At 28.1% G+C, this 18,874-nt stretch overlaps 1 protein-coding gene across 4 annotated transcripts in view; it reads right to left on the bottom strand.

Annotated features, from left to right (window-relative positions):
• The window catches only part of LOC129960047 (SH3 domain-binding protein 5-like), a 42,492-nt gene extending 24,993 nt beyond the window's left edge, over positions 1 to 17,499 (bottom strand). The window contains exons 1-3 of one of the 4 annotated variants that reach the window (XM_056073084.1): positions 17,196 to 17,499; positions 15,786 to 15,848; positions 8,137 to 8,265 (exon numbers count right to left, since the gene is read on the bottom strand). In XM_056073084.1, coding sequence (XP_055929059.1) covers positions 8,137 to 8,265; positions 15,786 to 15,848; positions 17,196 to 17,297 — 294 coding nt within the window. In that variant the 5' untranslated portion in view covers positions 17,298 to 17,499. Of the gene's footprint in view, positions 1 to 8,136; positions 8,266 to 15,785; positions 15,849 to 16,722; positions 17,001 to 17,195 lie in introns of those variants that run through there. The other 3 variants (XM_056073082.1, XM_056073081.1, XM_056073083.1) reach the window with 3 other exon arrangements.
• Between the last annotated feature and the right edge of the window lie 1,375 nt (positions 17,500 to 18,874).

The following is an 18,874-nucleotide window of genomic DNA, read 5'->3' on the forward strand; positions in this document are numbered from 1 at the left end:
GATGTAAAAGCATAGCATGACCAAACAGTCTGTATTTGGTTTTTATATAAGCTTCAAGAAATAAGATTTTACATAGTTGAGATGGAAAGTGAAAATTTCTCCCTGCACTAACTTGCTGCATTTGGAAATGTTAGCTGCAGTATTTTAAAGCCAAGAATTTAGCATTCTGGAATGGTTACTAACATAAGAGAGCCAAAACTGTCACAAAATAGATGTTAGAACAATGGCATGTTCTAAATGAATTTTTTAATAGAAAAGAATTCAGAAATGGTCTCACTATTAAAAAATTGTCTTATTGCTTCTTACTTCTGAAGTATAGTAAAGGCCTTTTTATTTTTTAGCATTCTGATAAATTAATAAAAACTTGCTTTTTAATTGATATATATAAAATTCTTACTTTAGATATAATAAAAATGCAGAAAAATTGCAACTATATATTTTGAGAAGAAATGAAAACGCTTTAACAACTTCTAGTTTCTATAAATAAAGGAAACAAATTCGTGGTTAAAAAAGAGCAGTTTTGTAGTTAGAAGCAAACTGAAAATAAAAAACTCTATTTGAACTATTTCTTAAAATATTTTTCAAAGCCAGCATTAGATAGTTACTTTAAATTCACGTTGCTTCAAAATTTAACAAAACTTATCAAATGAATTTTATACAATGAACTGCTTTAAGAACTTTTAAGTGTAAGTTAAAGGAAATAAAGCCCCCCCCCCCCGCTTGTATTACACCATTAACAACAGTAAAATAATGTGACTAGATGATTTAAAGAAGCAATGATATTGTTTTGAATTTCATTATAATAAAAATCATTGTTACAAATTATGTCAAACAAAATTAAAATGGTTTAAAAATAATTTTTGTGTGATGATGCTTTGATGTTATGGCGACAACACATTAAAACTCTGTTTTCAATTTTTAAATTAAGCTTCTAATGAAAATTTTGAAAAATCTGCTCTTAGTAGGCCTCTAATACCCAAATTTCCAAATTGCATGCTTCAACCTTTATGATTTATGCTGCATATTGCTCTATCAATCAGGATAAATCTTTATATGCAAAGAGAGATTTCACTAGGAAAAAAATTCTTCAAGAATTATGGTTATAAAGAGATATAATCTATAACCCTAAAGAATAAAAGTTTAGATTATTTTTTATTTCTTAAAACATTTTAAGTGCCAGAATTAGCAAATTTTTTGTTGTTTTCTTTTTCTTAATAAAAACTAAAATTAGGCAAGATTGATCCAAAAAATAATAATTTTCAAATGGGTCATTTGAAATGAACACCATCAAATAACAATCATGAAAACTTATAGTATCAAGTTAAAATATCATCATACTAGATTTTAAGCAAGTGACTAATTACACACTGCAATTAATTACATTATAGTACATTAAAATCCCTCTAATAAGTCATTCAAGGGATTGCTCCAAAACAACTAATATGAGAATGATGATCGAATGTATAACTTAATAAAGAGGCTTCAATGCAAGCGTTTTTACAGCAGTTTCTACCATGTCAGATATATATCTTTGTCGCATAAAATTCATCCTGCTGTATTCTTATTTTTCACAGATAGGATCATTCTGTGTATTCTTCTTTAACAACACATAAAAAGTTAAGCATACACTTACCACACATAACTAAAGTAAAAATTTAATGTTTGAGAAATTAATTATTTTTTTTTTTTGGAAAGTTTTTCAAGCTGCAACAAGTATGGCCTAGAAAGTATTTTGTACTACCCCTTTCAGAAAAATATTTCAGCAAGTCAGTAAATGGCAATGCAAATTGTTGAAGGAAGAGAGAGTGGGAAAAAGTTATCTTAATATGTGTTGAAACCAATGGATCTATTTTTCCATGGATTGCTTGTGAAATTCTTCTCTTTTCTTGGATTTCTTTCTTAATGCATCTGATAAACAAGCCTTTACAACTATGTTTTCGAATCATAGTATTCAATGAGTGGGGAAACAAAAAGCCATCTTTGCACTTCTCAAAAAAATTAAGCCTTTTTAAGGTGCTTAAAAAAGCTTTCAAAATTTAAGTACTTTTCATGATGCTACTAACCCTGTTAAAATTATCAAAATCAAGTAAAGATGATTTGACCACAAAAATCTATTAACTACATAAGAATAGCATCTTCATCTTTTTAACCTTCCTTATGAAAGCACAACACAGAACATATTTCTTTACTCCACACTTGTTCCCTGCCAAATCAACATTTCTTATCAATGCATAATTTACAGGAGTTGATTATGCAATCAAACATCTATATATATATAAAGCAATAACATATATGGTATAAAAATCGCTCTTATCACTTATTGATGAATGGCAACAATCAAATGTAAATAAAACATTATAGTGCGTCCATCACGAAAACACTCCCAGAAAAAAAGTTTATGTTTATGGCGGTCTCTAAAGAAACAGGTTACTGTAGAAGAATTCATTTCGCAAAGGTAGAAATTCATTCAAGTTTCTTACAATGGCATATTTAGCACCAAATTGGCGATATTTGGTATTATTACATTAAATTTTTGAAAACAAATTCAAAAAATAATTCATTAAGCTGAATATCATTTGAATATTCAGAATATTGAAAATATCTGATATTCCTGTCATAAGTATACAAAAAACATTGCAAATCAAATAGAAAAACTGAATAATTATTTGTATGTCTAACGAGTACACAAAAAAAATAATTAAAAAATCTAAAGTAGAATCATGCATGACAAAAAATTGTCTTCATTTCATTTGTTTTAAATTTAAGTAAATAATTAATATCAAATTCTCTAGAGCAGATGCAAGGTAATCTGACTAATTTAAAACAAAAACAATAGCATAACTAATTATAATTATTTCATACTTTTTCTAAAAGGTTGTTTATATCCTAATATAAAGTAAAATGTTCATTGTTAAGTATACTAGAAACTTTTCGAAATTTATATTTATTTTTTCTGAAGTATATACTATTTTCAGAAACAAAAAATTAACAATTACCATACTATCAATTGTCAGATTTTTAAAAAATCTAGCTTTGATTTTTAACTTATTTTCAATATGCACAAGCTTACATGCACAATTTTATGTGCTTGTGATTTTAAAGTCTCTCCTTTCTTAAATTGAAAAGGCATTTTATAGGATGTCAATTTAAGCAACAAGAAAAAATAATGAAACGCAGTTAATATTAACTAAAGAAAAGATTAATAAAATATACAAGAAGTAAGCTGAGCAAATATAAAGACATATGCAACTTCGGCTAAAGAGAGAAGATGAAAGAGCAACAGCTTTTTCTATCCCTTCAAATTGATGCCAAGAAAAAAAATAACACCCAGACTTCCATCCGATTCCTCCTATTCGAAATGGATCTTCCCTACAGAAACCCATTTCTATAACCCCCAGCATAAACATAAACATTTGTTTGGATGCTTTCTCGTGGTGGACATACATTACAAACATCTGAGATTACATTCATTTCAAGCTCATTTAATTCAATTTTTCAATTAACTAATTAATGGAGATGCAAAATATTATTATTACATGAATATGGGCATACTATTTCATGAAAAACTTCATTCAATCAAAGGAAAGAGTATGTAAAAGAAGTCAAAACAAGAAACAAGCATCAAACAAAGTTTAACTAAGTATGAAAACAGGCTTAACCGTTGTAAGATGGATAATCGTTACAACTTATTATGAAAGCTGATGTTCATATCTTCCAAAAGTATAATTTCCCACCAAAAAATTTTTATATTATTTTAAAATTTAAAAACTATTTCACTTGTATCATTTTCCTGTCACTGCAATCTTTTATTTTTAATACTTTTTTTTATTTTATTTACTTTGGTATCAATCAGAAACAATCGTATAATGAAATTCAAATTCATCCATCAAAAAAACTTGATTGTGCAGTTTGCCAGTGTTAAAATTAAGATTAAAAAATTATCTTCTTTGGACATAATAAGGAAGTAGGATTTTTACTTCCATTTTAAGTTCATAGTATATATATATATTTAATTTGCACTTTAGTGATTTGTAGTAGATTGATTCAATTAAATTCATATTTTTCGGTCTATCAAATATTACACTGAAATTTTTTTTTATAAAGAAATGCATTCTCTTTAAGCATTTCAATATCTAAAAAGTCAATAATAAGGTGAACAAGGTCACCAAGGTGGCTAGTTTTTTAAAATAAGCTACAGATAATCATGCTTGAAAATCACACAACTTTACTGCATTCTTTTGCAGACTTTCAATAATTTGTTCAGGGGTGTTTGTGGGACCCCAAAAAATCCCCTGAAACTTTTACGGACTTACTACCGGCATTTTGGAGTTTCGAGAAAGGGGGAGGGGAGAAATGAAAAATTACAATTATGAAGTATTGAATGACCTAATTATAAAAGTTCAATGAATTACTTTTTTTGCAAAATTAATAACCATAAACTTTCAAACATATAAACTACTACATTTTATTCAAATATTTCAAATTACAAGAATTAATTCTTTTAAAAAAAATTATCTAATTTCTGCTGCTTTTTTTTATTTTCTGATGTTTGTGGGCTTGTCTTTCTTTTGTGGTGAACTTCATAATTGCAGGAAGGTTGACTTTTATTTTCCTCATTTACAGTTGAAGAAATTTCCTCGAGAACTGCACATGCAGAGGTAGAAGCAGTTTGCTTTTCTGCTAATGTAGAAGGTTTTTCGGAGACTTTTATAGATGACTCATCTGAAATACATGTTTTTAAGTCCTCTTGATATGTTTTCCAACTTCTGTTCATATTCAGTAAGAGATCTTTGCGAATTGGATCAGTCATTGGATTTTTTGAGCCATATTTTTCACATGAGGTTTCTTTAGAAGCCATTAAATCATATTTAATAGTCTGCACTGCATCTAGGGAATCAATCTTAAGAGAGGTTCTATAGTCAGTGACAAGTGTGTCCATTAAGTTGAATGCATTTTTCACTAATGGGCCATGGAAGTAGCTAAGGCAGGCTTTGACCAATTTAGCCAATGTAGGATACTTATAATCATTTGTGAAATCATCTTTTAAATTAAAAACTTAAGACCAATATTTATCAATTGTACACTTGACTTCATTTCCACTTTCATCAGATGTGTAGAGCATTTCTTTGGTGATATCAATATCACTCTGGTGTAACCTTATTTCAGCTTCTACTTTTGACTTTTCATTATCACTAAAAATATGGGACATAAAAGATGATAATTTTTCAAAAGCTAATATTGTACTGGTTTTACCTCTTAGCTCTGGATCTAATGCTGTAAAACTAATTAGATATGAATTTTTAAGGGGTAATTTCTGTTTCATATGCTGAAATTTCAAAGTGAAATTCTCTTGCGTACATAAATAAAAAAATATTTCAATAAGCGAAACGAAAAATTTACACGTGCATCAATAAATGAAACGAAAATTTTACACAGCGGAGAAAAAAAAGTTGCGAAGCGATCAATGACAAATAGCAAATACGGCGAAAAATCCCCCTTCTCTACTTATTGGCGCCACGCCAGGAGAGATAAGACCTTTGAACCCAGAGTCACGTTATCGCACATCTAGTCGAACGAAGTCTCTCCCTTTTTTTTCTGCCGCGCCTACTTGCCGAAAAGAATCCAGAAGAGAATGTCCGAGAACCGGGGGAATGAGTCATAACGCGCAATAAGGAAAGAACAAAAAAGAAGTTTTTTTCCCCCTTTTCAAGCATTATCACTGCCTTTGGAGAAAGAAAGGAAAAGTTTTCACCACACACACTGACCTTGCGTTTTTCTGCTTTCAAAGCAAACAAAATTACCCAGATCAAAATAAATAATTCAATATTATTCCTACTTCCTTTTGAAAGACGATCCCCGGAATTTCCGGGTATCGAAGTTCAAAATCCCCGGAATTCCGGGGTTTCCCCGGAGCACAAACACCCCTGTTTGTTCCCACTTATACTTGGATTCACTTTTATCAGTAATAGAATATGATGCATTATTAGAAATATTAAATGGACATTAGCAATTTACCGTAACAATTTCAACTGAAAAATTTTCTTTTACAAATTAAAAAAAATATAATCACAGTTTTACAAATTTATGTATATCAGATGCATAAAAGAAACAAAAGTGGATTATCACTGTGATGCATTTGAAGAAATAGTCTAATAAGCTTAACAACAAATGTAAAGCCAGTGGAAAATGTCTCCCGAAGACTTTATTGCATAAACCATAATAAAGTTTTACCACTCTTCCCTTCAGCCTAAAAATTAAGGATATTAGGCAACGACATGAAAGCCATGAGTACCGAAGATTTTTATTTTTAGAGTCCTACACATGAGTATTTTGTGCTTAGCAATATAGTTAAAGAAAAAAAGAAAGAAGAAGAAGAGTGTGAATATTAGAAATTTTTTGGCCTGCCAAATGAATCCAAAATTTGTAACATAGGTACAATTGTAAAAACAAGATATCTTGTCAAATTTCATTTATTTTTCTTGCACTTCTTTTTTGTTATATTGTTCATATTCATACAAATATACAGATGGACAGTTTCTCAAGTTATGGATGAACCTGGTTCAAAATCTGATACAGATATATATTTTAGAAGCTAAAACTAAGTGTCGCGTTTCACTGATGTAGCTCTTTGAGTTTTGAAGTTATAGTTATAGTAGTTTTGAAGTTATAGTTTGTGTCCAGTATTTGGACACAGACACAAAAAAAAATCTTTGAAATGGATTTTGTCAAAAATTTGACAGAAATCTGTAAATTTGCAGTCAAGAAATTCTCGATCAAAGCGTTTTTGAGTTATCGTATTAATAGACAGGCAGACACAATTCCAAAAATATGTTTTTCTGAGATTAAATCATGAAGATTGGTCAAAAACACGAACTCGAATTTTTTATCATTGCAATTCGTTCTCTTTAACAACTTTGTATACAAAAAAGTAGAAAATTAATTTTATTTGCATGAATTTAGTTCTGGTATGTTTTGGCAAAAGTAACATATGACCAACAAGTAACTCAAAGTACCATGAGCATTCTGCTTTACTTTTATTTGTAGAAGTCGTGAATCATTCAGTACATTCACTTTAGAAAATCCACAGTGAAACACACATTTCCCAGCACATTATTAAAAAATTCTAAACTTTTGCACAAAAATTACCTGAAGTAAAAAAAATAATTCACTAAATGATGCTCTACAAACAAGTAATCATATGAGAAAGTAACGAGCTGAAGTTACCAGTAAAAAATAAAGTGGTTTTACATTAATACATAAATTTATGACTAAAAAAGTATTTTCTCCCATCTAAATAAGCAAATGCAGATGAAAGAAGAATCAAATAAATGAAAGTGGTATATTTTCCTCCATACAATCACTATTTCCCTATACCGAGATAAAACCATTCCGACTGATCTCCTTATTTATTGAGATCCATTAAGTACCGAAAGATCAGATAATACAATGAAAACAGTCATATAATCGGGCAGATCTAGTGTGGTTCTATAATGTAGTGAAGTTTTTTATCCATCGGTAAGAAAAAATAAGCATTTTTAAGGTCCTTATATAAGGATCTGCAGGAATAAGAAATTTTTATAGACTTTTAATGGTGCTATACACCCTGAACAAAATAAAGGCATTTGTGTTTAATTTGGTATAAACAACTGCAGGCAATGAAGAGTTTGCAATAATACTGATAATCATAAAAGCTAACAAGGAAACAGTTATAAAATGATTCAACTCCTTGTTATAAGATGTTACTCATTAATTTCATGCCCAAAAATTATACAAAAACCCTCCATTACTTAAAAAATTTACTTTTAAAAATTATAAAACAGAGTGAATTTGATAAAAACTTATTTAGAACTGGGTATTCTTCTTCCAGGATGAAAAAAGTAAAACTAGAATAAGAAGATGTTTTCAATTAGTAACAAGAAGCTCATTATACTTTGTCTGGTGATAAGAGGGCTGAAAATTACAGTTTGATGCAAAGCCATATAAATATACAATACTCAGTAATCATAGGAACTATCACTTACTATATTCCATTTCATGATGACAGCAGCTAGAAAAGGTAACTAACAAACTATGCAAGTTTTCTTTGTGATTCAAAGACCTTTCAATAACTATGTAAAAATTAATGCAAGAACTAACCTGCTTTGCATGCATTCGAGCTTCATAATATGGCCTCGCTTTTTCAACACATGCTCCAAGTTTATTAGCTAGTTGATTCACTCGAACAGATGATTCACTCAATAACAGTCTGAAATTAGCTCTGGCCTCCTACATACAAATGAAAGAAATTAGGAATCAAAATAATTATAAAACCAACTTCTACTAAATTATTCAGGAAAAATACCAATGAAGTTGAAATTCCAGAACTAAACAATTTCAAATAAGGATAATATTTGCAATGATTTGTCTCTCGCCCATACCAGATGATGCTGTTTTGTTTACTGTTGTTTATCCCATAACACTTATACATAAAATAAATAGTTTTTTATTTTGCCTTATAAACCTTTCTCTTAAGCATGATACAACTGCTCAGCCAGAATTTTTATCATTGCCTTTAGTTGGTATCAACTGTTGTACCGATAAAGAGTTAGGATTTCATTCCAAAGTAAGCTTTCTGGTAGTACCCTAATTGCTCTATAACATCCCTTCCCTTCTGTGGTATACCCTACAGGTCAGATGAGAACTGGTGCTTTCCACATAGTATGGACGTTGGCTTTTGTCCAACAGATGTTAAACTTTTTTTTCAAAAGAAGCAATTCTGGAATGTATGGAATGAGTAAGCTGAACCCCATTCGTAAGTTATACTCCATCATAAATTGTTTCTTTTTACCCATTCCTTATTTTTATGATACCAATTTTCTGATATTAATTATACCAATTTTTAATAGCAAATATTGACTGTACTGAGAATTTCATGCAGAGAAAGGACATAAAATTATGCATATCAAATTTTAAGTAAACTATATTCACTTTGTTAAATTACATTTTTTTAAATCTGATAATTATTTGAGTTTTAGAAAATATTTGGATAGAAAATTGTTTTTTTTTTAATTACAATTCAGTTACCACTTATATACAAAACAATAAGTGAAAATGAAATATATAATGAATAATATATGAAATTCCTAGAAAAAAAAATTTAATATGCTTTTTAAGCATTAATAATAAATATAGTGAGAAGTACTTCTGATATTTATTTATGTTACAAAAATTTCAAATTATCTTAAGCAAAAAAATATACTTGATTTTGTACACTGTATATTAACTTTAAAACATTCAACTATGCTTTCAGTCCAGAGTAACTGCGAGATACTCGAAGAATTTAAAATTTTTAAATCAAAAATACAAGCAACTAGATCTAAATACATTATAAATAAATTGCTACTTCATTTATAAAATATTTATTTGCTAGAAACATAAAAATAAAATAAAGTTCCCATTGAAGTGTTTATGCTTTTAAAAAATTAAATTCAGTTTCAGCAAACCTTTAGAAACTCATTAAATTTCAATTAATTTTCACATTCCAAAATAATCATAAATCAAATTATTATTTGTATTATCTACATAGATAATTATAAAATTGAAATTTTGTTTAATAAGCCAAATAACAATATAGTAGAAAATGTCACATAATTTATTTAATACTGTAATATTTAATTTAAGTGTCTCTTATAAAATCAGCAAATTACCATTTTAAGAGAAAAATAAAATATATACAGAATAAAATTTAAAAAAATACAAAGAGACTTCTAGGATTCAGAAAAGAACAATAACCATTAAAGAGTAACCTGCTTACAACAGAGGGGAGAAATAACCCATTAACACTACAGGTAGCTGAAAATATATATATTATTTTAATACAGTTACCCATTATAATCAAAACTCATTGTATTTCTGAAAAATGCGATACATGAAATGAATGATTGATATTCTTAGTAAAAAATCATATTCTTGCCATGCATTCTAAACATTAACAATATAGTGAGAAACGTTATCCATATTACAAACGTTTCCAACAACATTAAGTAAAAAAATATAATTTTCTATATAGTATACTTAAACCACTATATTTTTTATAAAAAAATTACTTTCTAGAAATATAAAAAACAAAATGATGATCATATTGTAATGTCCAAGCTTGAAAAGAACAAAATTCTTGTTTCAGCAATATTTTACAAATTTATTAAATATCAACTAATTTTCATGTTCCAAAATAATCACAGTGCAAATTATTTGTGTCATCCATATAAATAACTATAAAATTAATGACATTTTATTTAATATGCCAAATAACTACAGAGCTGAAAATTCTACAAAATTTATTCAGTGTTGTAAGATTTAATAACATTAAACAAAAAAATTAGTAAAATGCTACAAAATTAATTAGTCAATTACCATTTGGGGGAGGGGGAATAAAACTGTGATACAATGTCACTTCAAGGAATTAGACAAGGATAAAACCACAAAAGAGCAACTTTCTTACAACAGATGTGGAGATAGATGAGAGATAACCCATTAACACCACTAGTGATTGACGAGAGATAATAGAAGAGGTTATTTTCAACAAAAGTGATTAAAAGAAGGGGAAACCTCTTTTTTCCCCCTCTCTCGTTGATGGTCTGCATTTAGAAAAAAATTTCTGAGTTTCATTCCTGAAATCTAAAGGATCAAGTGTGGTGTTGTGAATTTCTTTCTCTTCTCTAATATAACACAACTTCCCTTGTACTAACAGTCAGATCATATAGAACAGTTCAATAAACAGTAGATCATATAGAACAGTATTCATATAAATTAATATACTAGTTAATGTATATAGTTTGTGTACATACGAAATTAAAGCATTTTTATAATTGGAGAGAAAATAATTAGCAATAAGTAAAATTTTCAGGCCACACATTAAAAATGAGAAAATTAAGGTTTTTGAATACATACACTTACAAAAATATACTGTTAAAATCGCAATTTGCTTTCTTTGCATACAATAAAAAACTTTATTATAATAATATTTTTTAACTACTTGCATATAAGAGTTATAAAATAATTTTGAATAATCAGATGTGAATTTCCAGAAAGCAATTTAAGACAATAAATTAAAAGAGATAACCAGAAAATCAAAATAGAATTTAAATTCAAAATTATGCAGAATTTAGTAATAAAATACTTAAATGTCTAGAAAAAATAAACAGAAAATTGAAATTTAATGCTGTGAATTATCCTGCAAAATAATAAGAAAACAATCTACAGTTAGAAGGTTCAATGTAAAGTTGCATAAGCCGACGATTGAAAATTTTACAAGTAATCCACAGGTAAGTTGATAATATTCTAACAGCTTCACAACTACTATCCATGTGGTCCAAAGAAGTAATTTTCTTACTGTAAGAAGCATTTAAGAAGTAAGCTTTCACACCGTATTGGGTTTTCAATTAAATAAAGTCAAAACATTTCTCTAAACATGGGCTCTAAATGAGAAAATCTCAAAGAAGCTTTCCCTTTAATTTTACCATTTGCTGAAAACGACCGTTGATTTCAACCATCCAGAGTGTTAATGGGTTATCTCTTCCCTTTGTTATAAGCAGGTCACTCTTTTGCAGTTATGTCATCTAAATCCTAGAAATGGCTTTGTATCACAATTTTATTCCATTCCCCCCCCCTAAAATGGCATTTACAGATTTCGTAGATCACACTAATAAATTAAATATACACTGAAAAAATTATATGAAATTTTCTTCTGTATAGTTCTTGGGCATATTAAATAAAACATCACCAATTTTATAATTATTTATGTATATAACACCAAAAACAGCACAGCCCTTATTTTAGAATATGAAAATTAACTGATATTCAATAAATTTCTACAGGATTGCTGAAACTATGAATTTAGCTCTTGAACATAGCAATATTAATTTCATTTCACTTTTATATTTCCAGGAAATAATTTTTTTTTATAAACAATGTAGTAATTTAAAAATATTGTATACAAAATTCATTATATTTTTCAACTTAACATATTTGGAAACTTTTGCAATATAAATAAAGTGTTTCTCACTATATTGTTAAAGTTTAGAATGTATGGTGAGAATTAAATTCTTTTTTGAGAATTTCAATCATTCCTTACATGTGTACTATTTTTGAAAAATGTGATCAGAGTTTTGTATATAATCAATAACTAAGTTAATTTTTATTAAAAATTATATTGAGAAAAACTTCTAACTTGCAAATTACAGTAATAATTACAGATTTAAAATATTTTATTTAATAAAGTAAAACTAGGCACGGTTTACTTTGAATTTGATATACAAATGTTAATTATTGCTTTTGTATTAATTCATGTTTATAAATTTGTAATTTATTTATAACTATTACTTTTCACAGTTATATTATAGCTATGATAATATTACACTAAAAAGAAATTTGCTTTTTTTTTCACCAATTCAAATATTTGAGTAATTTCTGTAGATTATTCAGTCATCTGTTTTTTTTCCCCTTTTGGAACAATCTAATTTGCAAATCAGCTTTGTGTTTGTTGGATTCTTTTTTTTTCCCCCCTCACTGAACTATTTTCTGTTTTTCTAGAGTTCATAATATCTAATATGCACTAATTTTACATACTATATATAGTAAATATCTTGAGATCAGAACACTCAAGTCTTCTTCTATAAAAATTTATTGCATCATACATAGTTCTTAGACCAATTAAAAAATATTCTTTCAGAATTTCAGTAGTACATCTTTGTTGATACTAAATTCACTTTCCACAGAGGCTTTGCCATAAGACAACAATAGAATTATTTTCATGACTTCTCAAAAATCAGAAATTTCTTTGGATCTCATAACAGAGTAGAAATCAACTAAATTATTTTTTTTTCACTACATGAATCAACCTATTCTTTGTATTATTCCCTTTTAATTTTTCAGAAAAATTTCAAATTGAAACTGACGTTGCAAATTAAATTTGTGCTTTAATTTCAATTATGCTAATTTGAATTTATGTTTTTTTATTTGGAATAAAGAAGCAAATCAGCTATTCACTTTTCACATAATACAGCATTGTTTTCAATAAACATGGATTTAAACAAGATACAGCTTTAAAAATAGCAAAATTTTTGGGCTTGCATTCAAATATATTTTTGTAGCATTCTTCACAAATATAAAACACTCAGTTAAAATGTCTCCTTGTTCAGTTTATGTAGCTCCACTAGCATTCAAGTTGTTGTTGTCACTATTCCAATATTAATTTATTATTATTATTATTCTGTCTCGGAAACCGGACCGATCTCTGCAGAAAAAGTGGGGTGCAAGTAGAAACGTGAGAACATTCAGTAAATGAAGTTGTTCATTTTTAGAGCTACGGTGAAGATAATTTTTCAATGTTTAAAAAAAATCAGTATTTTTTTATATAAAAAATAAACTAAGAAATTTAAAATTCCTTGTGTTTTCCAAGTTTTTAAGGAAAACTTCAAAATTATACATATATATTCTCTGTTTTATAGATTTTTCAATTATCTGTGTTTTCCAACTTTCCCGGTGATGTGGCAACCCTGTCTTATAACAAAATATTTTGCAAATTTGTAAAAGAGAAAAAGTTCTTAAAGACTATGTCAACGCTATGTTCGTTTTTAGCTAGCAACTACTATGATAATTCAGTCTTAAAATCTAGAAATCAAACTTCAAACTTGTACAGCTTTAGTATTAGGAAAAACAGCCAACTGAAATTAGTAAACTGTTAACTGATCTAGCTACAGAGAAAAATTTTGTTAGGGTTAAATTAGTCAAAAAATTAAAGTTGAAATCTCTTAGAAAGGAGACCTTATACATTCATTCCTTTGAAATGAAAATCACCCAAAAGATACTCAATACTGCTTTTTATGTAAAGGTACAGATCACCAAAAATATCCAATTTTCTTAGCAATTTGAGACTGTTATTGCAAGCATGATAGCTAGAACACAGATTAAAATTGAAGATAAAGCAGTACATAAATCTCTATTAGAAAAAAAAAAAAAAAAAAAAAGAAGGAACAAGTTCAAGATGTACAAAACTATGCAGATGATATTATCTCTGTGATAACACAGTTTTTGCAAATTTTGCAGTTTTGCTGGAAATGTTGATATTCTAAATATAATACACCAATCAAAGGAAAATTAAAATAGTAATGTCTTCTCATTACATCCATGCAGCCTTATGTAAAGGATGATAACTACACACTTCTAAAATGGAGGATGGAACAAATGTTAAAAGTTTTTCAAGGTTCTGACAATAAAATAGGAATAGTAAAAACTAAAACCTCAGCTAAGGGCCAAATATAAATTTTATATCTTACCAGACGAGTCATAAATTTATAGAAATGAGATTAGCCATAAACTGATTGAAAATGAGATAGATGTTTTTGCTATGCAAAGACTTAAAATTTAATTATAACGAAGTTAAGTTTTATATATATATATATATGTAAACATTATTTGTTGTGAAGCAGAATGCAGTTTGAAGACAGTGAAGATACTTTTAATTTCGTGATGTCGTTTTATTTCATTTTGAAGAAGCAGGCATATGTACAAGCGATGAGCACACAGAAAAGGAATGAGAAAAAAGCTCTTGGACATTTTATCCTTGATCTTATATAACCTATGATTTTGATAAGGAAAACATGTCTTCATAGTGCTAATATATTACGAGATTTTGATAGGGATTTTCGTTAAACGCGCGGAGAAGGCAGGGGAAACACAGGGAGATTTTAAAAAAGAATTTGCCTCATCAGCGGTATTTTGCCTCTTCACGCGGAGTGTGGGAAAGTTAGACTTTTAGCTGATTCAGGAATTTAACAAAGCTTCTCTTGAATTAATTAAGTACAGACAGTGGAATTGGATCACGAAATAAAAGAATATTTTAGAATGAAGTTACTATGGGCTAAATTAAGATAAAATCTTGAAAATTAATTAAATTGAATTGAGTTAAAATATCATTACAGACACACACACACATATATATATTATATATATATTCAATTCTATTTATTTTTTCAAGTTACTTATTATCATGATTACTAGGTTTTTAAGGAATTGCTACTCAAGACTGTCTAAATAATTATTTAGTAATATTATAAATTCTTTAACTGGAATTATCGAATGACAATTGAGAAAATGAATGGGAAAAATTAATATTTATATTAATCTGTTATATGCTCTAATGTGTCTATTTAAACATTTGCCCTATTTAAAATATGCATCACATTCCTTTTTTAAATTTCAATAATAGTTATTTACATTGAATATTTGTGTTACCTTAAGTATTAATTAAAGAAGCGATAGTTTCATTTATATTTGTTCTGTCCATGTCCTTTATGGCTTTAGGGAGGGATGAGAAAGATACATACAAGAGCACAGTGATTGATGTCTCCCACACCAAATGGTATTATTTTGTTAATAGTTGTTTTTCCTTATTACTTACCTATTAGATAAATAAATAGTTTATATTATACCTTACTGGATTACACTAGTATGAATTTCTTTCTTTATCTTCTCTTATACCAAGGATTGGAACATTTAGCAGTTCAGTTCAGATTATTGCTTTCCCATTACGATTATATATAATATAAAAACACTGATAAATATATAAAATTTTGAAGGCACATTTTCCTACTAAATGAGAAGCCACAAGATGAATGGAAAACTGAAGTAGTTTTTATTTACAATATATGGCTTGAAAAAATAATTGTTATGATTACACTCTGTATTCTTCCCACACAATAAAAAATTACATAGTCATTATAATCCTATTTTTACTAATTACTCACATCTAATTCAATCTCCAATTTATTGATTGCATCAGTAGCTGTATTAAGCCGTTCAAGTTCAATCTGCAAATAAATTTAAGCTACATTAGATATGCATATAAATACTTGGAAATTAAAGATAATGAGAATGCAATCAATTCTCTGAACAGAAATAGAAATTTTAAATGAAACTACAATATAATCTTAAAGCAACGAATTTCAATCAACATATATATTACCAGCAGAAGTTTTAAAAGAGAACATGATAATAAAAATATAAAAACAATATGCCTTAAAAAGCCTCTCAGTGAAACTGCTGAACCAGAAATAAATTTCATTCAAAAAATTTATAATCTATGCAAGTAGGAACTAATGAAATAATTAACATTCCTCGTCCTTATTATTATAGATTTTTTTGGCGGTCAACAACCTACTGGAGCTGATCTGAATGTCAAATCTTTTGAGGATAAGCAACAACAACATTATATTATATATATATATATATATATATATATATATTACAACATTTTTCTTCCCAAATCAATTTGGATAATTGAAAATTCGTAGAATTAAGATTGCTCTATACAATTAAAAAATTAAGTAATAAAATCCTCTATATCAACCTCTTAAAAGTGATTTTAACTGCTTTATTACTAATAAAAAATATATTCTTAGATTACTAACATCCTGAACTCGGAAAATCAGAAATTACAATTATAACTGGATATGAAAACTACACCTATCATCAAATAAAAATATAGTGAATCTCATTTGTATAAAAGTAAGTAAAGTTAAGAAAAAATAATGGAAATTATTTCTATTACATTTTTGAAAAAAATTATCATATTTACACTTTTAGACTACAAACAAGGAAATTTTTTTTATGTAAAAATTTCAGTTCAACAAATAGAAAATTTATTGAATTAGACAGACTTTTTTAATAAAAAAAAATAGTTACCTTAAAAACATAATACATAGTGAATTTTGATAAATGGAAATTCCAATATTTGGGAGTTCAACTGGAATTGCTATCCTTCCAAGACAGTTTTTTATCTGTAGCTAGTACAATTCTTTACAATGTTTTCCTTAAATGGAATATGCAGACAGATACCGATTAAATAAAATTGACACTTTGAAAATGAAACCAAATTGGTTCTAATATTTCATAGTAAAAAGTAGTTCATCATGCAACATTCATGTTAGAGCTCCATTGATGCAAATTGCTGAAAAAATGTAATAAACATGAGAGCAAACTACAGCTTACTTTTAAGTGAAGATTTTCATTCAAGAAAAGAAATGTCGAAATAAAACACAAGTATATTTATATAATTTCTCCGTATTTTTTCTATTTTTTTGGAAAAAAAATGTCATTTTCACAGGCATATTAACAACAGTATTTATTTATTTAGAAAAAGAGCAATTAATACTAACTTGAACTCGAGGATCTACTAATTCATCGGGTGAAGCTTCGTCATTATTTACAAATATTGATTCATTATCTTTTGTTTCATTCTTTATATCAGCACTGGACATATTTAAAAAAATATCTGAAAATCATTCATATGAGACAACATTCCTTTTCCTTAGTTTAAAAATCATTTTCAACTACATCGCATGTTATTGTTCAGTAAAGTCGATTTTACAATTCTTTTTCTTTTGTAAAATCTCTATATTTGTTTTAATACGAATTGGTACTTGAATTAATGTAATTGGTCGAGGAATTACCCGATCACAGTTACAGCTATTAAACACTGACAGTATTTTGTAGTTTTGTGATAGAAAAGTCCATGGTCAATTTTAGGGTTGATGAATATTTTACAAAAGGTTATTATGTAAGCAATATCAAAAAGTTACAAATACCAGTGATCAATACTTTTGAAAGAGAAGTGTGATGAAAATCCTTGATATGATTTTACTGGTGGTATTTCGATTACAGGTCCTAGATCACAATAGAGATGCATAATCCACGATTTTTTGAATGACAAATAATATTGCTATTGTTATTTTTAAATATGAGTTCCAAATATCTGTTATTTCAATCATATTATTAATTAAAAATTATTACTTAATATTAAATATAAAATTTATTAATTGTAATTAATACTTAATTTACTAATTTAATTAACTTGTGATTGAATTAATTTATCTGTTTCAGCTTACTTCTTAAATTTTATTCTTTTTCTCAAAACTATTAATTTAATTTATTTATTAGAGTGAACCACTTTCTGGAAAAGATGAGTTAAAAATATATGTCATTTCTTTAAAATGTTTACTTTAGTCCTATATTCTACCAATGGATGGCGCCAGCAGTAAACAGAGTACATGTAATCAAAGTCAATCGTGTCACGAGCAATTAAAAATGATCTGTATGGAATAGTGCATCATCAAATACGAATATCGGTCACTCCCATAAAGTGGAGCGGTGACTTCGCACTTTCCGGTGAAATCACCGCTCCGATAAATTTCAGTGATATGCAATTCAATGATACGATACGATAATTCCAATAATCGGTCCGTTCACTTTTCAATCCAATCACAGATTTCTTTCGAGAGCTTCCATTGGACAGATCGTATCGATTGTTACATTGCAGTAAAGTCGCCGCTCCGGCAAATTTCAGTGATATCGTATCGATTGTTACTTTCTATCGTGATCCAAAACCTATAATCGAAATATCATCAGTAAGATCGTATCAAGGATTTGAATCACACCCCTCTTTGAAAAGTATTGATCACTTGTATTTGTGACTTTTTGATATTGGTTACGTAATAACCGCTCTGAAAATATTCGTCATCCCTAGATCACAATGGGGTCAATTCATGTGACGTAAAAGTCACATGTCATGTACTTCTTGCGCATGGCATTTAAGTTTCATCCACGCCGCTTTCGTCGATCCGTCTGCCATTAACGTTCTCCGCCGAGTATGAAGCGGATTTTTTTGTTTGAAGTTATAATTTTTGAGTCATTTTCTTTCCTCTTATTATGTGTTAAAAGAATAAATACTGGTGTGCTGATGGATGCATGCTTTAATGCGAAACATAAGAGTGACTGTCATGATAAAATGTTTTCTTATTTTCTTTTCAATAATCCTGACTTGGGTTGATAGCTTTGG

Source organism: Argiope bruennichi, chromosome X2, assembly GCF_947563725.1.
Source record: "Argiope bruennichi chromosome X2, qqArgBrue1.1, whole genome shotgun sequence".
Taxonomy (NCBI): domain Eukaryota; kingdom Metazoa; phylum Arthropoda; class Arachnida; order Araneae; family Araneidae; genus Argiope; species Argiope bruennichi.